The 21372-nt window shown below is 52.1% G+C and overlaps 6 protein-coding genes and 1 non-coding gene across 7 annotated transcripts; 3 read left to right on the top strand and 4 right to left on the bottom strand.

The window, feature by feature from the left end:
- Nucleotides 1–1092: 1092 nt before the first annotated feature.
- On the bottom strand, nt 1093–1164 carry SMAC4_14069. The gene has a single exon. It is a non-coding gene; the product is annotated as a tRNA-Thr (tRNA).
- A 182-nt stretch (nt 1165–1346) lies between these two features.
- Nucleotides 1347–5343, bottom strand: SMAC4_03373 (uncharacterized protein). Its single transcript, XM_066089930.1, has 2 exons — nt 5259–5343; nt 1347–5050 (listed from the first exon to the last, which is right to left on the bottom strand). The coding sequence occupies exon 2, from the start codon at nt 4503–4505 to the stop codon at nt 1611–1613; it is 2895 nt and encodes a 964-aa protein (XP_065947701.1). The 5' UTR covers nt 4506–5050; nt 5259–5343; the 3' UTR covers nt 1347–1610.
- Nucleotides 5344–6123: 780 nt separating this feature from the next.
- Nucleotides 6124–7687, top strand: SMAC4_03374 (uncharacterized protein). Its single transcript, XM_066089931.1, has one exon. The coding sequence runs from the start codon at nt 6212–6214 to the stop codon at nt 7484–7486; it is 1275 nt and encodes a 424-aa protein (XP_065947700.1). The 5' UTR covers nt 6124–6211; the 3' UTR covers nt 7487–7687.
- An 81-nt stretch (nt 7688–7768) lies between these two features.
- On the bottom strand, nt 7769–8933 carry SMAC4_03375 (uncharacterized protein; the record flags this gene model as incomplete). The annotated part of the gene is made up of 2 exons (XM_003353009.2): nt 7769–8389; nt 8604–8933. The coding sequence occupies 2 exons, from the start codon at nt 8931–8933 to the stop codon at nt 7769–7771; spliced, it is 951 nt and encodes a 316-aa protein (XP_003353057.2).
- Nucleotides 8934–9535: 602 nt separating this feature from the next.
- SMAC4_03376 (uncharacterized protein) lies at nt 9536–12996 on the top strand. The gene is made up of 2 exons (XM_003353010.3): nt 9536–11316; nt 11378–12996. Exons 1-2 carry the CDS (start codon nt 10397–10399, stop codon nt 11970–11972), a joined length of 1515 nt encoding a protein of 504 aa, XP_003353058.2. The 5' UTR covers nt 9536–10396; the 3' UTR covers nt 11973–12996.
- A 482-nt stretch (nt 12997–13478) lies between these two features.
- Nucleotides 13479–16627, top strand: SMAC4_03377 (uncharacterized protein; the record flags this gene model as incomplete). Its single annotated transcript, XM_003353011.2, has 3 exons — nt 13479–14654; nt 14725–14790; nt 15121–16627. The coding sequence occupies exons 1-3, from the start codon at nt 13678–13680 to the stop codon at nt 16625–16627; spliced, it is 2550 nt and encodes an 849-aa protein (XP_003353059.1). The 5' UTR covers nt 13479–13677.
- Nucleotides 16628–18086: 1459 nt separating this feature from the next.
- On the bottom strand, nt 18087–20501 carry SMAC4_03378 (uncharacterized protein; the record flags this gene model as incomplete). Its single annotated transcript, XM_003353012.2, has 3 exons — nt 18087–19210; nt 19404–19800; nt 20342–20501. 3 exons carry the CDS (start codon nt 20499–20501, stop codon nt 18319–18321), a joined length of 1449 nt encoding a protein of 482 aa, XP_003353060.2. The 3' UTR covers nt 18087–18318.
- Nucleotides 20502–21372: the final 871 nt, after the last annotated feature.

Raw genomic sequence — 21372 nt, 5'->3', positions numbered from 1 at the left:
AGGTAGTGTAGGTACGTAAATAAGATCGTAAGTTAAGGTTAGCTGATTTCGTAGGGGGGCAGTGAAACATCAGAGATACCTTACCCACCGGTAGGGCAAGCTCTCTGTTTTACTTTGAGACTCTCCCCGGTGTCTCTACTCTAAAACGCCCCAAGGAGGCACGATTCACTCTTGGTATTGCCCTCCCTCCCGACTCGTACCTATATAATCCGGAATACACTCCGACCCCTGTCTTCAACTGAGGTGTCACAGAAACACGGTCCCGAGAAAGCTTCCGAGGGACCAACCAAGCCAACCAAGCCAACCAAAAGCCCAATGGTACACAAACTGTGGAGTATGTATATACGTAGATAGTATGACCAAGACAGATCTTGTCATACGGTCTTACTACCTACCCACCTACCATTCCTCCCGTGGATGGCGACGCCTTTTCCCCGTGTGCGAGCTGAGAAAACGGGAAATGTACGTAAGAAATGTAAACCAGAGGCGGGCTGGCTGGCTTGGATAGATGGATGGATGGATGGATAATACTCGTCAGGTCAGGTCTTCGAAATCGACCATGATTACTAAGCGAGTGGCTTGGTTAGGTGTTGACGAGTACAATCAGATGAAGTACATGTACGTGTGATGAAGAACGGACGAGACTGCAAGAATGGAGGGCGGGCGGGCGGGCGGCATGCGAAGATCGGATTCTGACGCGGACGGACGGACATGCCGGCATACGATATGTATTGAGAAAGAAGAAAAAAGAAAAAAGAGGGGAACTTCTACGTCTAAGGCTTCATTGGGTTTATTGAATGACGAACAGGAGGGTCCTGGGGCTGATGAAGTGTGATGGAAGGAGGGAGGGAGGCTTTTGGGAAAGTTGGATAGGAAAAAGTCTAAGCTCTCCCATAGTTGGTGTTGCATTGTTGAAAGCAAGTTATGGATATCAGTCAGTCAACTGAACACCAACCAACCAAGTGAAATATTGCGAAGCAAAAGAATAGCAGCAATTGACGGGATGAAAGAGTTGATAAGCTGATTGATAGATAGGGAGAGAAAAAAGAATAGCCGATAGAAGCGCAAAAAGGAGCAAAAAGTGAAGGAATGTGCCCACAGCCAGAATCGAACTGACGACCTCATCATTACTAGTGATGCGCTCTACCACTGAGCCATGCGGGCTTTGATTGGTTGTTATTATGAGCCTTCAAACAAGCTTTAAGTAATGCCTACAGCAATTGGGTCGGTCTATGTTGTCGTAAAGGCCGAACAGCATGTCTGAAACTGCGATGCAATAACACTTATACCCTTGCAAGCGCTTCATATCAGGTCTCATCTGCAGTCCCTAGTTATATGTAGAAAACGGGTGAAGACAATCAATCGACATCCATTGCGCCAGTTGTGTATATGTATCCTTATGTTTGTGTGTTGTGTTGTGTTGTGTTGTGTAGTCATTCAATTCATCATACAAGAGAAAGATTCAAGATCAAAGGTGCCGAAAATCCATCCATCCAATCCATTCATCCATCCCTCCATCATAAGCCAGTCCCTAGCACATATACATATCCACGATGCACAGCATCTTTGAAACCCTTCCCACGAAATCCATCCACTCCTGAGCACTCACTTCACACAATCTCCAAATCATCATCCTCATCCTCACTCAACACCACCTGCCGCCTACTCTTCTGCGCCGCACTCAACAGAAACCCCTTGTCCCCGAGACTATCCCTGCCGGCCTCTCTAATCCCCTTATCCGTCACGAACCGCGTCTTTTTCCTCACGGGCGGTTGCCCGGCGGAACCTTGCGAGTTCCCGCCACCACCTTCAGCAGCAGAAGCAGCTTGTGCGGCGGCTGCTGCCCTGGCGGCTGCTAGACGTGCGGAGGCGGAGGCGCTGAGGAGGCGGGAAGAGGATAAGGAGGAGTGGGAGTGGGAATTCGTGGGAGCAGCGGAGAAGCGGACGGCGGGTGAGGGGCGGTTGGGGAGGTTTGTGGTTTGGGTGTTGGATGAGGAGTTGGTGAAGTTGAAGTCGCGGGAGGAGGTGGAGAGACGGTTGATGGCGGGTGTGAGGCCGGTTGAAAGGCCACCGGTGGTGGAGGATTTGGTGAGGGCTGGGGTGGAATCGCGCATGCTGGAGGTGCTGGCGCGGTGGGAGAGGTTGAGCTTTTCGCCTTCTTTCATTCTCGAAAGCTTGTCGCGCAGGCCGGAGCCCCAGCCTAAGGAGGGCGCTTTCGTGTTGTTGGTGTAGTTTGAGGGAGTGATGGTTGCGCTGCTGGTGGAGTTGGATTTACTGAAGCTGGTCTCGCTTGAGAGGGCGGACTCGGGGCGCTTGCGCTTTATTGGGCCGAGGTCGATCTTGGGTTGTTCTTCGCCCTTCTTGCGGAGCAGGCCGAGGGCTTGGAGGTCGTATCGGGGTCTTCCGCCGAAGCCTAGAGGATCGTTGATGCTGTTGCTTTGGCTGTGGCCGGACAGTGACGACATTGGTGTTGAGACTGCGGCTGACGAGAAGGAAGCAGAACCAGACATAGGTACCGAGGTGGTGGAGGAGAAGCTTGCGCGAAGACCACCAGCGGCTCGGCTCATGTACTCTCTTCCAGCACCACCACCTACTTCGCCCAGTTTTCTTGCAATCTCAGCTTCCTTCTCTTTCCTTGCCAAGCTCCTCTTGATTGCTTCCTTTCTCTCGGCCTGATCAGCCATGCCACCGCCATCAATGAGCTCCGCGGCAGTACGGTTCATGAAAAAGTGACTACCGGTTGATCGGTCATATTGCCCCCTCAGTCGTTGTTCCTCCTCTTGCCTTTTGGCATTTTCGCTGAAGCCGTACACTTCCCTAGAGTTTGGTTTGTGCCCAAGCCCGTGTGTGGTGTTTAGTTCAAATCTCCCCTTTCTCGACTTGATCACAGCTTCATTGGTATGAAACTCGCAGTACTCAGTGCGCCGCAGGTTGACCCAACTTTTGCAAAGCATACCATCCTTCTTGACACTCTTGCAGTAACCCAGGTCGCGGGCATTGCCAATCTCCAGGATGGTATCCTCATCACTGTTGATCACCAGCGAGAACCGACCGGTGTCTTGCTGTCCCTGTTTTGGCGCCATGATGGTCGGGTTGAGGATGGCGAGGATGGTACCAGGTGTGAGCTTCCAGAAGCGGTCGAACCCTGTATTAAAAAGGAACAGATCCACTTCATATTGAAGATCACAGAGGCTGATGACCATATACTTTCCGCGCTCTGCCAGGGGCTTGCCATCACTACGATGGCTGCGCGGCTCGGACTTAGTTGCGACAATCGCGAAGACGACAACATCGGATTCCACATCGGGCAGGGCCCAGTCAGGCGCCTTAACGTGTCGCAAAAGGTCCTTCAAACCATACGTCCTCTTGCCTGTGATAGCGCGTGTGACCACATTATGGGGGAGAATGCGCTTGGAAAGGCGAAGACCTGAATATGATTCGAAACCAGGTTCGTTATCAGTGTTGACTTGTGCTGTAAACGATGATGATGCGCTCATGGGCGGTCGACCACGGGCTCCTGCAGTCGATGAAGACCTTCTTGTGGCTGACAGAATCTCGTCTCGGGAATATTCCGGAGCCTTGTATGGGACTTCGGGAACGTCCACCGCTTTCGTCTTGTACTCCTCCATCTCTTCCCTGCCAATACTGAAGGCATTACTCCTGATCTTCTGTATCCTCTGTGATTTGTCCTTGCGATCCTGCTCTTCGTTCCTTGCGGCTGCTAGCCGCTCGTTGAAACTCATGGGACGCCTTTCTTCTGCCTGCGAGAAGGAATTTGCCCGCCCGTCGAAGCTTACTGGACGACGGGAACCGAGTTGATCTTCGCTAAAGGATGCCGTCATGGATCGTCGCAAGTAGCCGGACGGCTGGGACTGTAGACCCTGAGAGGAAGGACGTTCGCTTTCGACTTTTCGCAACGAGGGCGCCCTTTTTAATGACATGTCGGCCGCTTTTCGTCCCTTGTCGATTCCCAACATGATCCTCTGGGGGGATTGCGGTGGCTGAGGAGCGGACTCACTACGACCCCTCCGCACCGGCGAAGCAGGAACCTGGACGGGATTCGACTGTTGTTCCATCCTGTCTCTTGCCGCAGCTAACCTTGACTGAATGGGAAGTCCGGCCGGTGGTGCCATCGAGTTTTGCGAGTTGTTCGCCGAAGCGCTTTCTGGTCGGCCACCATTCGATCGTGCGTCCATGGACGAGTTTGCTCTTCTTTGCGCCTTTGCATTTTGTATCTTTTTCAATTTCATGCGCGCCTGTATTTCCTGCAGCTTCAGTTGTACCATCTCCTCGTCCTCATCTTCGTCCTCCAAATCGTCCACGTCGAGCATAACGGCATCCTCATTGTCGGCGTAGCGCGCCGCTAGAGCGGGATTCGATCGGGACATTCTGAGTCTGGACGGCGACGGGGTGGGCGACGTTTTCATTTCACGAAAGCGCTGGCGGCCTCGCGGGGTACTGATGAGAGCTTCGTGAGGAGACCGGGGTGGCCAATGTGTCGCCATGACCTTTTGTTACGTTCCAACGCTAGTAACCCGAACCCAGAGTGCTTTATCCCTGGAATGTGATCTGATGTCGCGACAAAGGTGATGGGGTCGTCTCCGTCCAAGGTTATCGAGTAGCCCAAACAAAGCGACTTGACTGGACTGGTGGCCCAGGGCAGAACCGGAACCCAGGGAGACGGGCCCGGGATAGAAAGCGGAGATCGAATTTGGGACTATTGACCGGGCGGCGGCGGGGGAGGTGTGTGTGGTGGTGGTTCGGTTCAGGTGTTTGAAGTTGCAGGTTCCAGGTTTATGCAAGGAGGGGACGGGACCTGAAGGCTATGGCTATTTGGGCGGCCAATTAGTGTGCGACAAGGACGACATTTACGGACATTGGTCGCCAAAGGGAAGGAGTGCAGGCTGGATGGTGTTATGCAGGGAGGCGGCGCCCGAAGGCAAGACGATGTGGTGGTCGGTGGAAGCGCAAGAAGATTAACTCGGAGGAAATTCGTGGTTGTTCGTGTGAAAGTGTTGTCCCAGTGGAACTCGAGGAAATCCAGGCAAATCTAAAAAGTCATGGTGTAATACACCACACAGTCAGTCGTGGCGGCCAAGAATAGGTCCAGTCCTAAGACGAGGTGCAAACATTGAAAGCAGCTACCACTAGAGGTAACTCTATCTTATCGACAACCTAACTGAGGTGCCCGTAATCCGCAAGGCTCCATTCAGGCCTTTTCAACTTGTTCAGAATCTTCCAGGCTTGGGCACACTCACAGATTATGGAGACTTGTCAAGTCAGGCAGCGTTGCTGTGGTGATGGAAGAAAAAAGAAGAAAAAGCGAAAATATTTTTTTTTTTTACCAATGAGTAGTAAAGAGAGAAAGTGGATGTTTCACGATAAGCCACAAATTAACTGCCCGAAAAAGATGGAAAGATTGAAAGAATGGTGAAATGGGCGGCGGATGCGATCGGTGTCGGTATCGGTATCGCGCGGCGGTATGATGATAAGTAGGTATCAAGGATTCAAGGCTGGGTGCTAGGTGGTCGGCTTTAGCTTAGGTTGGAAGTGACAAGTGCAAAGACTGGATCGAAAGCCGAACTTGGAATGGTGATGTTGGGTGCAGATGCCGTTTCGGTGACGGCAGAGAGAAAGAGTGACAGTGGCATTGGCAGCCCATCAACAGCGGGCAGGGCAGTGAGTGCGTGGACGTGACGACGACAGCGGGGGAATTCAACTGAAGGTCGAGAAAGAGTTGTCTGGGGTCCCGGCCACACGAAAAAAGGTCCCGCTCCTGCTGAGGGACCAGTGGGAAACTCCGAAAGGGCAGTGCGCTGGTTGGCCACTCATCATAAAGTGGAGTCCAGTCTCCAAGACAACGCGATCTCGCAAAGCGCAAACAGCAAAAGTTGGGGAAGCGTGTAAGTGGGTCATTTAACCAAAGAGAGGGTGGGGCGCGCTACGAAATCGCGGTCAGTCGCGTCGGTCTTCAGCCCAAGTGGAAAGTCGCGATTGATGGTCAGGGGTCTCTGCCGCTCACTGTGGAGAGCTGGGTCAAGCGAGGCCCTTCTCCATTCAATCCATTGGACTTCGGACTTCAAGACCCTGGCAATATCACACATTGCGACTCTTTAAAACAACAACGAAAGACACGAACATAACATCTAATCTCGGGCAAAGGGACATAAATAACACTAGATCGGCAATTGGAGAACAGAACGGAAACGAAATGCCACGAACAACACGATCGTCCAAAGCCGTGGCAACGGCCAGCGCAGATTCAAAGGATGCGAAAACCAAGACCAAGAGCACCTCCAGTAACAGCTCAATCTACACCCTCGCGCCCGAGCTCGACTCCCCTCCCACCATCTTCATCCTCCCCAAGTCCGCCACGCCCGAATCCCGCATCGTCACCCTCCAAAACCCTCGCTATGGCAAACCAACCCGCTACCTCGTCTGCCCCTCCACCGGTTTCTACGAGTTCACCAAGATGGCCTCGCCCGAGAAGTCTCCACGCAGCTGGCTAATCGACGGCACCACCAACCCCCACATCCCCGCGCAAACAACAAAGGACTCGGAGCTCTACGTAGCAACACCCATCGACCCGCTCTTCCTCGTGCTGCCCGCTTTAGCAGCCAAGATCACGGATAAGAAACGCATGTTTTTGTCAAGCGACGACCATTTTGACGCCGTATCGGAGCAGGACAGCGGTTCAGGGCGCCGAAAAAATCATTTGTTGGAAGTTCTCAAATGGCCTCAAGCGCGTAAACTGCTGGAATCCCGCATGGCGAGCGTTTGCGATACCGTCGAAGCGGGCGATGAGATCATGTTCCGACTTAACGAGACGAAGCTCGTGGAAGAGCTGTTGATGAAAGCTAAACGCATGAGCGAAGACGGACTGCCGAAGAGTATGGAGGAGAAGTTTGTGACCAAGGCGTTGGAAGCGCCGATTGTGGGGATTAGGTCGACGGTGGCCCTAACGAGGTCGAGTACGACTGTTACTGTTGAGTCGCAAGAGGGGGAAGAAATGACCGAAACGACGACAACGAAGACGTCCCTCTCCGAAGCCACTACCGCCGTCGCCACGCCCACCAACGAAGTCGTCGCCTCCCTGATTCCCACGCCAGAAATCCTCAACCTCCAACGCCTCCGCGTCTCCCTCAACTTCCTCACCTCTTCTTACCTCCCCCCTTCTCTGTCATCGCACCTCAAATCTTCCCTCTCCAATCCTTCGTCAGTAGACTTTACCCCCCTCGAATCCTACCTCACACAACTAGCCAAACTCCGCCAAGAAGCGGTAGCGTCGCGGTCGCATAGTGATTTCAGCAGGAAGCGGATAGCGGGCGACGAAGAGGACGCGTTTGAGAGGGCGGAGAAGAGACGCAAGAAGGAAGAAGAGGAAAAAGTGAAGAAGGCGGGTGTGAGTAGGGGCGTGAAGGAGCTGGCCAAGGTTAATACGAGGGGGATGATGAAGTTGACTAGTTTTTTTCAGAAGAAGACGTGAAGTGCTGAAGGCTGGGGGGAGGTGCAAAGTAGGGTTGGGACTGACTAAGGTTGCGGGTTATGTAAAATGATGGGAAGGTCATAAAGAACGGCGTTTCAGGGTTTGAAAGGTTTGGTTCGGGTATCTGTACATACATAGGTATTGGGTATATGGGGTTCTAAAAAGACATCATGGTTCTCCGTCGCGGAGGTCGTACAGTATCTATCATATCTTCATGTCATCTCGTCATGGTAATGGTCATGATCATAAGTATGTCCAGCACACTTTCATCTCTCAGCCTGCTCAACGCGCACCACCTCTTGTCGTACCGCCTCTCGTCCCTCTCGCCGTTGTCGCTCCACCCCTCGTGCCCCTGGTAGTCGTCGTCCCTCCCCTCGCTCCTCTCACACTCGGTATCCCCGACGCTCCCGCCCCCGCCCCAGCCGGTCGATAAGCCAATCCACTCCTAGTAGTCATGCCCGCTCTTCCAGCCGCCGTACCCGTCCCCGTCCTGCCGACTAAACTTCCCACTCCCGAACCAGACCTACCCCCCCTCGTCCCCGCTGTGGTCGCGCTCCTGGTAACTCCAATCCCATACCTCGAACTGACCATTCCCACACTCCTACTCCTCGGCCTCCCCCTCGCTCCTACCCCCGTATGACTAATACTACTCGCCAGCCGTCTGCGCTCGGCCTCTTCTTCCGCTTTGCGACGTGCTTCCTCGCGCTTGCGCTCGGCTTCGGCAGCTTTTCGCTCGGCTTCGCGTTGGCGCTCCAAAGCTTCGGCTTCGATCTGGAGTAGGTCTTGCGTCGCTCCTTTCCAGGAGGGGTTGAGCAGGAGACGCTGGTTGTGCTCGGTTTGGGAGAGGATGCGGGTCCAGGTTGTGAGGAGGGTGGAGGCGGAGTGGATTGTGCGGTTTACGGTCTGTGATAAGTCATTGTTAGTGGTGGGCAAGCAGGGCGGGGAGGTGTGATTGGATTAGAGTTTGGACTGAGGTTGGGTGTAAGGGGCTAGAGTTGAAGCGGAGGGATGTGTGGTTAAAGTTGAGGCTCGCTAATCGAAACGGATGATCGACCCGAGAACCAAACCTGCGTAAGTAAACCGAGGAGGGGTATCGGAGAAAAGAAGCAAAACTTACACCCATATTCCCCTTTGCGCGCTCCAATGTACTAATGACTCCCTCAATCACTTGATTAATCTTGCGCACTCCTTCTAGCTCTCGCTGCAGGGCGGCTTCGCGAGTCTCGATGGTGGTGTTGTCGATGCCGAATAAGCGACTACTGCTCTGGTTGGTCGAGGGGTCCCTGTTGGATGTGGCGGCGGCTGCTGCTGCGCTCGAAGCGACGGGAGTTTTCTGTTGCTGTTGCGATTGCGACGGGGGATGCGCCCGCGAGGTAGGAGGATGAGTCGGCGATGCGAAAAGGGAGGAACCCTCCTCGTCGGAGATTTCCATTCGGTCGTCTGCCATTTCTATTTTTTTTTTTTTTTTTTTTTTACTTTTGGCGGTGCTTCGTCGTCGTTGTCGTTGTCGTTGCCAAAGGTTCCTGGTTGACGATCTGGGGTAGGGTAGAGAGCTAGAGCTACAGTTGTTGATTTGTGACAGACTGGAAGCTCTTCCGAAGTGTTCTGGACTGCCGCTGCAGTTGATGGGTGCACGGACGCCGATGCACGCAATTGGAATGACGTTGATCAAATTGCGAGCTGTGCCCAGCAAGGCCAGGCGTCAAATCGACATGCAACCACGGGATTGGACAGCAACAGACAGGACGGGGTCAATATGACGGGGACTTTTCCGCAAGGGACAGTGGTCACTTTTTCGGCAAGGGCAAAGTGGGCAACAAGCATCCAAGGGCAAGGGAGTATAAGACGCGTCTCACAAGAACAAAGACTTTACGCGTCTTAGCGCGTTGGGGAGCTTTTAATCAAGACTGCAATCAAGATCCAGCCAATGGAAAAACAGGAATCAATCAACTGCCCCTGGTTGCCAACGACGACGGAAACGGGGGGAACAGCCAGGGTGTGACGGCAGTGTTCTGTAAGGGATGGTCCGTGCCCCCGGGTGTGATTCTGTGATTCTGTGATTCTGGCATGCTCTCAGATCAATCAGGCGCAGACCGCCCCCCAGCCCCTTCTTCGGTTTGCACTCCGGGATTCTTTCCCCCAAACAACATCCGCATCATCGGCCTTTTTGCTTCCCACGCACGCACGCTCACTCCTAACCCCAGACGAGGCAAAGACGTGGCCACCCACATTTCATCTTCACACACATCATCACTCTCAGCCTCTTTTTTTATTGTTGCATCCACACAGAAGTGGAATCATCGCCAATCCTATACTACTACACCCAGATATACTCTATTGTATTTTTCAATTACCTACTACTGCTAGCTTGCGATCAATTGGCTGTACTGTTGCTGCGCGATTTGTGTAGAGGAGGAAGAAGAAGAAGAAGGAAACTGGGCACAAGTCCTTGTTGTTTTCGCACGTTCCAGGTCTCACGGTTGAACTTGGGATCAAAGCATCTCCGCATAGCCGGCCACCAACACATCGACCCCCGACGACGACGACATCTCGACACATCAACACTGCACAACCGCTTCTGAGTGCACTTGAAGCTGCATAATATTCATCGCATCAACTTGCGACGGTCTTGCATCGACATCAACGTGCCGCTGAAGCGCACATATCCGACTGCATCCCCCCAATTGACGCGCCTTCCATTGTCGTCGCCAATCTCAGGATCAATTTTGCGGGCGGGTTCTTTCATCCCATCCCACTCCTTCCTTTTATCGCAACCAAAAGACTTTCGTCGCCTGACCAGTGGCCATCTCATTGGTCGCACACATCTTGTTGTTGTTTGGATAAACGCTTGTCCAATATTTTGTCAGCCTTATTTTGTTTGTATACGGTATTTCAGACGAAAGGAAGAAAATGATGGAGGTACTTCGCAGTCACGGGGCCGTGACTCCTTCCGGCCCGCACTCTCCCTCCGACATCCACACCCCGCCAGCGCCGCTTCACGGATTTGAAGATCACTGGGAGCCCTACACGCCGCGCAAGTCCGCACGCATTTCCCAACGCACACAGGCCCAGGCCTCATCTTCATCCCGCAGCCGCGCCCGCACTCCTTCACCCCAACCAACTCCCAGACGTCACATCTCATCTGCTACCCCCGCCGACAAACAATCATCACCCCGTCAACACAAATCGACAGGTTCGCCAAAGTCAACAAAACATCAACCTCATCATCACCACCATCACCAATCTCATCAGACTGAAGCTGCTGAACCTTCATCATCGTCAGCCATGGTCACCCCGACCTTTACGCCCGTCAAGAAGCGCGCTGTCAATCCTGCCCTGGATTCAGTTCAGCGCGCGACAAGGACTCTAAATGTCGAGCACTCCATTCACGCCCCCGGCGGTCGCTCAACTGGAGCTGGCAGCCTCATTACCCCCGCCAAGACCCCCATCAAGCCGCCAACTGAGCGCAGCAAGTCTCAGCTGAAGGGAGTCACAAAGACTCTTTTCAGCAGAAAGGTTGATGAGAATGAGGCAATGCCCAGTCCCAAGAAGGCGCGCGCCAAGAAGCAGAGCAGCTTGGACAGCTTTGCGGTTCACTCGGATGAGGAGGAAATTAGTATTTTCACCGACTCTCATGAGCGCGTCCCTGTGGTTGATGACAGCATTGAAAACCCTTTTTACGGCACCAAGATAACGACCGCCACCACTACGACTACTACCGAGCGCACATCCACGCGCCGGAGCACCCGCCATCAGGTTGTCATTCCTGGTGAGGGCGTGGTGAGTTTGGAGGAGGCAGTTGGCCGCAAGGATGGCATGCTGATCATGTTGTGAGTGAAATCTGAGTGAATTCCCTGAAATTACGAGACCTATTTACTGACCACCTTACAGCCGCGGTAAAAAGCAATTCCGCAAGTTCGCTGAAGTTGAAGAGGAGGTGGCGGAGGCCGATGACGAATTTGAGAGTGCTGTCGCATCTCCCTTGAGACGTCCTCTCACCCGCTCTTCCATCAAGCCCCGTCTACTGTTCCCACCCAAACCCAAAGAGTCCGAGATGCCTGACTCAGACGAGGAGGCCCCTACCGACATTGAGGACCACGTCCTTGAGAGCTTGAAGGCCGACGAGGAGAAGGTACACGAGGAGGAGAAGGAGGAGGAGGCCGTTGAGATTGAGACGCCAGTCGAGGAGGCCAAGGAAGAGCCCCACACTGCCCCTGAGCTCCCAACAGAAGACAAGGAAAGGGCAAGCACCCCCGAGACGACACCGCTAGCACCAGCTTCACCGCCAGCCACAGCACGCACCACAAGAGCCGGCAGCAAGAAGGCCGCCGAAGATACACCCAAGAAAGTCAAACCCAAGGGCAGGAAGAGTCCATTCGACGCCTTCCGCCGCACCAAGGCCGGTGCATCTTCCAGTGCTGGTACAAAGAGAGCCAGCGAGACACCATCAGTCGGAGCCGGTCCAGCTAAGCGAACTAGGACTTGATAACGCTCTGGCACAATATGGTACACAACAGCTTAATGGGTGGTGCTTGTGCCACTTTTTTCGTCCTTTCAATGGGTTTCTACAACGGCGCCGGCGAACGGCATCTCCAATACACTGGCTTTGACTTCGACATCTCAGGATTATTGCTTTTGCACGGGAATACTCAACAACGGGAACGGGGACTGGAGGCGTTGGGAAACGACCGGACATGGATCACTGCGCGGGCGTTTTTATTATCTTTTAGGAACAGGGCAATCAAGATTTGGGAAGGCATCACAATGACAGCCAGCCAGCCCCACGGGCAAGAAGAAGAACGGGAAGACGACGAACATACCACACGGCAGAGAAATACTGGGAGAGAGAGAATTATGTGGGAGAGCAATTTATTCGGGATTGGTGTGGTTAACTTTTGTTGTTCTTGGCGCGTTCATTCATGGAAAGATTGCATGTTGCTTGCTGGTGATTCATTAACGTCTGTCTGGGTCTGGGCGGGTCTGGGAAGAAAGAGATTCTGTGACTGGAACATGGCAGGGGCTGGGTGGATGGTACTCCCATTTCCTTTTTCCCTCGTTTCCTCTTTTTGTTCTTTCCCTTTTCCTTTTCTTTTGTGTTTACACTTTGTTTTAGTGTAACAAGTGCATGGCATCATGGTATAGCATGGCAGCAAGATTGCACCGGTCGTTATTTCCTCCGTTTCTCGGGTTCGGTTGTTTTAGGTTTTCACTTCTTTCCTTGACTTTGTTGATATTGTTGCTTCTCACGAGGGGAACAAACTAGGCAGGCTAGGCTACAATTTACTACTGGATAATTCACTCTACTTTATCATCCATGTTTCGATGCAGCTCTGGATGATAGATATGCTGATGTTTTGTGGATACGGTTCATTCATCCCCTTGATGACACAGAGTACAAAACCCTGTACTTTCATCTGACACGCGGTCGAATGACGTCTAGATAGATAGGCTTGGGATTGCTGAGTTTGTCGCAACCTGGGATGCAAGAGTGCAATTTGAATAGTTTAGTAAAACCGGACGGATGCAGTCATTGATCAGTTCGAATGAAGAAGTCTGGGTTCTTTAACGTGACGGTTTCTGACTTGCAAAGACAATTCTACCTCTGTAGGAGACGTCGAGACACTGCTCTTCGTGTATGCATACTTCCCTAGGACAAGCCAGTTTGCTAGCACAGCTATCCTGCATTCCCTTCCACGACACTTAAACGTGCATGAAATGTATGGCTGAACACTCTCACAGTCTTTAGCAAACTCTTTGCCAATCCCTCTCACGAGTCATAACTCTTAGTCAATATTAGTCAGAATTGTAAAAATTCTTAATGCTTGGCTCTTGGTGATTGTTTTTGTTTATCAATCGGATCATCACCCCGTGAACCCAAATCCATCCAGGTGCCGCTCCACTTTCTTCCAGCTTGTTTTGATGCCCCACCCCCGCAATCGCATCATGGGGCCCAGCACGCAAAACGTCAAAACGTCAACAACTGGCTGGCTGGAGCGGGACCAACCGTTCGCCTCCCATTCTCAACACTGCTCTTTAAAAAGTCGGATTGTTCCTTCTCGGTTCCTGGAGACTTCGCGTACCTGAAAAGTCTTCGTCTAGATTTCTCTCGAGGATCCCCGACAAAATAACAACAGCAACTTCTCCAATCTCTTATCATTACTCATATATACCAAGAGGACAGCCAGCCCAGCATGCACATCCTCGTAGTCAACGACGACGGGCCTCCCTCGTCCCACTCGTCCCCCTACGTGCACTCCCTCGTGCGCGAGCTGCAAGCCGCCGGCCACGTCGTCTCCGTCTGCCTTCCGCACACCCAACGCTCCTGGATCGGCAAAGCGCACATGATCGGCCAAACCGTCAAGCCGCTCTACTACCGTCCCCCGCCCACCTCTTCGCCCGCCGCCGGCCTGACCACCGCCCTCATCACTTCCACCGACTCCCCCGACGAGACCGTCAACGTCACCGACCACGGCTCCACCCACCCGCGTCCCTCCACCGTCCCGGGAACAGAAGAATGGATCCTCGTCGACGGCACCCCCGCCTCGTGCGTGCAAATCGGTCTCTACCACTTCTTCCAAGACCGCGGGCCGATTGACCTGGTCGTGTCCGGTCCCAACTACGGGCGCAACACCACCGCCGTGTTCGCCTTGTCATCTGGCACCCTCGGCGGCGCTTTGGAAGCCGCGGTGTGCAAACGTCGCGCCATCGCGCTTAGCTACGCCTTCTTCAACCGCAACCACGACCCTTCCATCATCGCCAAGGCTTCTCGCCAGTCTGTGCGTGTGATCGAGGCTCTTTGGAAGGAATGGCCTACAGACAGATCCGTGGATCTGTACAGCGTCAACGTGCCGCTTTTGGAAGGGCTGGAGGAGGGCAAGGTGCTGTATACGCCTATGCTGCAGAATTATTGGGGAGCGGGCAGCTGTTTTGAGGAGGTGGAGGGCAGTGTCGATGGCGAGGAGGAGGATGAGGAAAGGATTAGAGAGGGGGGTGAGATGGGCCGCGCCGAGACTGATGGCGGCAAGGAGATTGGGAAGAGGGATGGAAAGGGCGGGTTGCATACTCATAAGCACTTTAAGTGGAGTCCGAGGTTTACGGACGTATATAAGAGCGTGGAGGAGGCGGCGCCGGGGAATGATGGGTGGGCGGTTAAGGAGGGGCATACCAGGTACGTTTTTTTTGGTCGTTGTGATGATGCTGTGGGTTTGAGAATGCTAACGACGGTTGATGATGAACAGTGTCACCCCGCTCAAGGCCAACTTTTGGAATACGGCCGAGAATTTGCATGGCAAAGAGTTGCAACTGTAAGTTTGCGCGTGTGTTTGGTTTTGCGTTGGCTTCGCGTTGGTTTGGGCGTGATCAGAGAGAGGGTGTTTTACGAGAGGAACGACAACAGTTGGTTATGTGAGACATGGAAACGACAGAACTACGGCAACGACGGCACGGATGATGATGAGTATCAGAGATAATGAAAGACGATATGGCTACTACTACTACTATCTAATCAGATAGAGCATAGAAAGGTGAAATAGACAAGAAGGTTCTTGATCTGGCTCACTACTGTCACTATGAATATTTTGTGTGCTTATGTTCTTTCTTTGCTCGCGGTCAGGATCCTAACAACGTCGATACAGGCCTCCTCTTGAGACTCCCTCAGCTACTAAGACCGAGTCGGCGACCACCCTCCCCATCCGGGAATCGGCCACCACCACCAAGGACGAAAAAGACCACCTCTACGCCCTAATCGACTACCAAGACGCCTACGTCCAACCCCTCATCCTCTCTGCCATCGAGAAACTCCTCCCTGCTTCATCATACACCCTCCTTTCGTCTCCTTTCACCGCCGAAAACAAGGAACCCGAGATTCATCTCGACACCCTCCTCCCCTCACCCGAAGCAAAATGTCTCCAAATAACCCCCTACGAAACCATCGACTTCGACCACGCCATGGCCCACCCGTCCACGACGCTCATCAACTCTTACATCATCCGCAAAGCGCTGATCCGCAAACATTTCCTGTCTTCGACAGTCGAGCACTGGGTTTCCAAACATCCTGACTCCGCTCTGAAGACGCACGTGAAGCGCGCCGAGGCGTTTGAAGTCGATTACGCCGAGTTCTTGGATGATGCGCTTGTCGAAGCTTTCGATTTGCGCGCTAGTATGGAGAAGAACGACGAATTGCTTGCCGAAGGAAAGGGAGAGGAAGTGGAATGGTGGATTCTCAAGCCGAGCATGAGTGATCGCGGACAAGGGATTCGATTGTTTAGTACGATGGAGGAGTTGCAGAGCATCTTTGACGGTTGGGAGGTGGAGAGCGACGATGAGGAAGAGGAGGAGGAGGATGACGACTCAACCACCGTTGAGCGCCCGACCAAGGATACCGACAACGACAACGACGATGACTCCGACGCAGGAATCAACACCTCCCACCTCCGCCACTTCATCGCCCAGCCCTACATCCACCCTCCCCTCTTGCTCCCGGAACTCCAAAACCGCAAGTTTCACATCAGAGTCTACGTCCTCGCCGTCGGCGCTTTGAAAGTTTACGTCTACAAGGACATGCTCGCCCTCTTCGCCGGCACCCCTTACGTTTCCCCCTCTGCCCCCTCTTCTTCTCAAGAAGAGCTGGACCTAAGCGCGCACCTAACAAACACCTGCCTGCAAACTTACACTTCCCCCCTCGCCGCCGAAAACAGTGTTCACAAGTTCTGGGACCTCCCCACCCTCTCCCCCACGCACTTTTCCAAGGAAAAGGCGGAGAATATCTGGGAGCAAATCTGCGAAGTCACGGGTGAACTTTTCGAGGCGGCGGCGAGGGGGATGATGATTCATTTCCAGCCTATGGAGCAGGCTTTTGAGGTTTATGGGTTGGATTTCTTGGTTGATGCTGATGATGCCTCCGGAAAAAATACGGCTTGGTTGTTGGAGGTTAATGCGTTCCCGGATTTCAAGCAGACGGGTAGCAACGAGGAGTTGAAGGGTGTCGTGGGCGGGTTTTGGGAGGGGGTTGTTAGGGAGGCTGTTGTTGGTGGTGGGTTTGTCGGAAAGGGTGCTGAGGGTACTGAGGGGGCTGCTGGGAAGGGTCAGGGGGTTGAAAAGATGAGATTGGTTAGGGAGGTTGATTTGGGGAGGAGGTGGTAGGTAGATAGGTACCTAGTGGGTTGGCCTGTGTGTTGGTGTGTTAGGGATAATGTCGAGATGGCGCGTTGGTTGTTTGTTTGTGTGCTTAGGTACTTAGAATACATGTTCAAGGTAAGGTAAGGTATGTTTCTAGATAGGTAGGTAGGTAGAGGTACGATATCCGGCCGGGTACCTACTTGTTATTTTAGGAGAAAAAAAAAGTTATTTGCTTCTACCTGTCTAGGTACGTCTTCTGTCTTCTGTGTTCAACCGTTGGCTAGGTACTCCAGTTGTCTGTCAACTCTTAATCCCTTCTATCTGACCTACCTCTACACAGTAGGTAGAAACCAACCAACCATGCCACTGTAAGCTAGCTGGGTTGGACCTTGGACCATACGGCATTTCGACCCTTCTTGAAGGCCGCCGCCGCCATACATAGCTTACTTTTTCTCCTTCTCCTTATTTTTCACCTTCTCCTTATTTTTCTCCTTCTCCTTATTTTTCTCCTTCTCCTCATCTTTCTTCTCTTTCTCCTTTTTCTTTCTCTCCTCCTCTTCCTTCTCCCGTTTCTCCTTCCACTTCAACTGTCCCTCCACATATTCTTCGGCCTGTCTCTGCTTCTCGGTTGCGTAGTACGCCTGGTATGCTGGGGAATCTGGCCTGTTGTTGGTGGATCGTGCAATAAAAGTACCTGGTTAGCAGGTTAGTGGAGAGCTTGAGGTAGACTTGGTGTTGTTGGGTAGATAGGTAAGGTAATGTAGTAATGAGGGTTGGCTAAGTTAGTCTCTAGAGAGAAAAGGGAAGAAGAGGGGGAAGGAGAGAGCTAGCCAACATTTAGGTTGGATGTATGGATCCATGAGTACGTACGGGATGGCCATTTTGGAACTTGGATCTTGGTATTTGGGCTGGTTGACTTGGTTAATTGTGAATCCGTGAAAGATAGCTGGTAGTAATGTTGATGATGTAATTGGTGCTGGAGGCGTGAAACTTGAGGTTTGTCGCTTTGCTTGCGATGATAGATGATTGCGAATTGCGAAATTGACACTGGACATGGATGGTGGCATAGAGGAACACTTGTACACAGATCTGGCATTGTTACGACTTCGAGAAAGCCATTCATCACATTAGCCATACTATACGCTTGAATCATGTAGACCATTTGTTTGTCTGTCTTCATCCCAACTGGAGGTAAGTGCATGGTGCATCGAAGTTACGAGCCGCCATTCTATTCATACCTAAAGAGATGTACCTACCCAAAACCTCCCTACCTACATTGCATACCCGCACCCAAATTTTGAAGACCTTCCGTTGTTCCTCTAGAATAGACAACCACTTTGATAGTAAGGAAAGACCTGTATGGAATTTTACAAACCAATTTGGGGTTTTCCGATCCATTCCTGAATTCCTTGGACTAAAATTTGAACACTCTACATGCGTCGGACGCTGCGATTGCAAATACATGGCTTGCAAACCTTGAAGGATCTGAACCTTCGTTAATATACCACGAATGATCTAATTAGCTCAAGAAGAATAAGCATAACAAGCTTCATGACTGTAGCAAAAAATTCGGTGGAGATATTGCAGAGTGTCTGGGAAACGTGGGATCTTTTTGGGTGCGTGTAGATAGGGTTTGGGATGAATATGCGGACGTTTCATCCATTGATTGCCACTACATATAAGTGAGTGATTCACCGGAACCTTCCAAGCTATTATCAACTCTCTCGGGAAGGCGCCATATTTGAGTGCCGTTTCTGGTCCTCTAGATCACCGGTCTGTTTCGCCACATCGCTAGCACAAGTGCGACTCGTCGGCACGTCAAGCTCGCAAGCGCAACTAGTGACGTCGAGTTCATAGATATCACTTTGTGCGTTAAGCTCGTGTGTCGTCTCCTCGTGGCTTGTTTTAAGGCCCGGTGGGCACGAGACAGGCATTTCCGTCACCAGCGGCTCCGCCGAAAGCTCGGTTTTGGTGTTGGATGAAAGTGTCCCCTCTAGAGACCCGAGTTCCACCAGCGATGACGGTGATGGTTTCCTGCTCCAAAAGTAGTAGACGAGTGACAGGAGAATTGCCGCGCCCACCAATGCTCCCACCACTGCACCGGCGATTTGGCCGACATTGCTGCCAGGTGTTGTCGTATTCGGAGGACTTGCCGTAGAACTTGGTGTGGTGGTGGCCAAGTTTGAATCGTCAAAAACAACAGGCTTTGCCAGAAACATGTCTTTCACCTCTTTAGACGACCACGGCACAGAATCAGAGAGATTGGTGTTGGTTCTGTACCAGTCCTCTACGACCTTGGACGTCCTGTAGGCCTCGGCGTGGGCGTTGTAGGAGAAGTCCTTGACGAAGGTCAAGTCCACCATGTCGAAAAGGCCCAGGCCTTGGGGAAATGTATCCTTGACTTTCCAGCCTTGACTGGATCCTTGGGCAAAATTGTGGCCGCCCACGATCAACATTTGACGGTTGCCTATGACTGCGCAAGACGTCTCAGCGCGAGGCTCGGGCGAAAGGTCCGTCACTTCGAACCAGTGGAAGCCGGGGAGACTGAGGATATAGAAATCGTCATACGACATTTGATTGCCGGCATCGTTGCCGCCGTGGATAAATCTGGGGGGTTTTGATTGGGTGTTAGCAAGCTTTTATGAGTCAACGCTTCAGGATGGATTGGTTCAGAAATTCGACGAAGCATTCCTTTTTGCCTTTCCCTTCTTCAATCCTTTACCCTTTCCTTTTTCTGTTCTTCTAGAACCGGGGATGGGAGGAGGGAGTTCAGCAGAGAGTATGCATGCTAGGTACTTACAGTTCGTACGTTCCAGCCTGGCCGGTGACGCCCACCATACAAAACGATTGCCGGTTCCTTGGGGCATTGCCGCTCGTTTTCTGCCACAGCCATTGACCAGTCCTTGGGTCGAAGAACGTGATGTTGGTGAGGTCTAGCATATGATCCGGCGCCAGCTCCGCATTGAAAGTGACTCCTCCCAGCACAGAGATCAAGCCATTGGGGCCAAACTGAGGCACGTATTCTGCTCGTGCATCCCGTAAAGTGCCAGTTGGTGGTATAGCCATCTGGAAGCTGGACTTTGACAGAGTCTTTGTCTTCATATCATAAGAGACCATGGCGGCGATGGGTTTCATGTTATCATTCCAGTCAGGATCCGTCCATGTATTGGCCATGCCTCCGAGAAAAAAATCCAATGCTGTTTGATGAGGTATGACTGGTGGCATGTGCCGTTCCCCAAGTCAAAGTAAGACTCTTCAGCATACCCATATTGGAGGGTTCTTCCAGTGCCCATTTTCCACCGCCCACTCCGTCAACTGTAAATTTCCAGATGCCATCTTTTGCGAGCCGTTCCTTGCCCACACCGCGCGGCACCCGTCCCCCAAGGACGTAGAAGGCTTCACCGCTAGGGTCAGTCCACAACACCTCGTCGGATGTAGGCACAGGGCCGTTCTCTTTTGGAGTTGCTTTAATTTGAACCGTCTTTGCGTTCCACGATTTGGATATGTCGATCGAGAGGGTGGAGTTATTGGGCAGGCTGTACAGATTTTCTGGCTGTGATATTTGAGACACCTCTCCACCATCGATGTAAAGATAGTTTCCTAGAACGACCACTTTAAAGCGCCGTATATGTTAGCACTCGCTGCATACCCCATTTCTCCGAGCGATTCAACGTTGGCGAGGCCACTCTTGACCAGAAGACAATGATGCTAAGGGCAAGACTTGGGAGAGTCCGTTACCTCGGGAGAGACCTCGACGAAAGAGCTGGTCCTCAGGGGGGTTGTCCAGCAGCTCCGCCAAAGCCGTTTGTAAAACCAAAATCAGAAGCGTGAGACTTGCGTGACAACTGAACCACGGCAGGAGCTTCCACATTTGAGGCGACCTCCAAAATCGACCCATAATTATCGACAAAAGCAGAGAAGGAGGTCGGTTAGGTTAAAAAATGCGATGAAACTCCAAGAATGCTTGCGGAGGGAGAACGAAGAAAGAAACTATGAGTGAAGGGACCCTAAAGGCCCCACCCGGTTTTCTACCTAGGTGCTAAGGTGACACTTGCCTTCTGGGACCGAGTGCGAGACAGTCGCGGTCCAGAGCCTGACTTGTACCACATGCGGGCGTACAAACAGGGCATATTACCGTGATGCTGTAAAACATGCAACTCGGGTCTTCTGAATCAGGTCGCTCTCGAGTAACTTTAAGCCACTGTTGTACTGTTTACAAGCCCGCGTATATGCATACCTAACTAGAGATGGACAGGAAGTGAGGCTGCACAACAACTGGCCAAAGGAAGGCACATTAGCAACCTATCGATGTACAAAGTCGTTATGCGTGGTCAAAATGAGAGGGGATGTTTCGAAAGGTGAACATTAACATGTGGATGTTCGAATGCATTAAAGCTATCGCCGTCAGAGCCTATCCCTGTCGACTAGAGAATGAGAGATAAATTCTGCTTCTTGAGTGGTGATGCTTTTTCAAAGACCTTTCGATTTCAGAAAAAGAACAGGAATAAGAATGTGGAGGGTCTTGAAAGATGTCAAGCATCTTACGAAACTACCAAAGGTGCGACCATAGATCCTGACGGGCTCTTTGGGTTGAACTGAAATGGATTACTTACCAAGTGATGTACATGTGAAAGCTGGCAACGACCTCAAGTTATCATCATGGCTCTTTTCGCGGTGGTCGGTAAGATGTTTCCGAAGTTTGACGGCTGCATGAACGTGAACCTTCAACTTGCACCTCAGCTTTCCGGGTATTTGATGTCAAACTCGGG

This window comes from Sordaria macrospora, chromosome 7 (assembly GCF_033870435.1).
Source record: "Sordaria macrospora chromosome 7, complete sequence".
NCBI lineage: Eukaryota > Fungi > Ascomycota > Sordariomycetes > Sordariales > Sordariaceae > Sordaria > Sordaria macrospora.
This window is presented reverse-complemented; position numbering and strand designations above follow the sequence as displayed.

What these genes read in the sequence shown, in the direction of transcription:
- SMAC4_03373 (XM_066089930.1), bottom strand. Translation starts at nt 4,505, where the DNA reads ATGGCGACACATTGGCCACCCCGGTCTCCTCACGAAGCTCTCATCAGT.
- SMAC4_03374 (XM_066089931.1), top strand. Translation starts at nt 6,212, where the DNA reads ATGCCACGAACAACACGATCGTCCAAAGCCGTGGCAACGGCCAGCGCA.
- SMAC4_03376 (XM_003353010.3), top strand. Translation starts at nt 10,397, where the DNA reads ATGATGGAGGTACTTCGCAGTCACGGGGCCGTGACTCCTTCCGGCCCG. An exon ending in GATGGCATGCTGATCATGTT is followed by an intron (nt 11,317 to 11,377) that starts GTGAGTGAAATC and finishes ACCACCTTACAG; the next exon opens with CCGCGGTAAAAAGCAATTCC.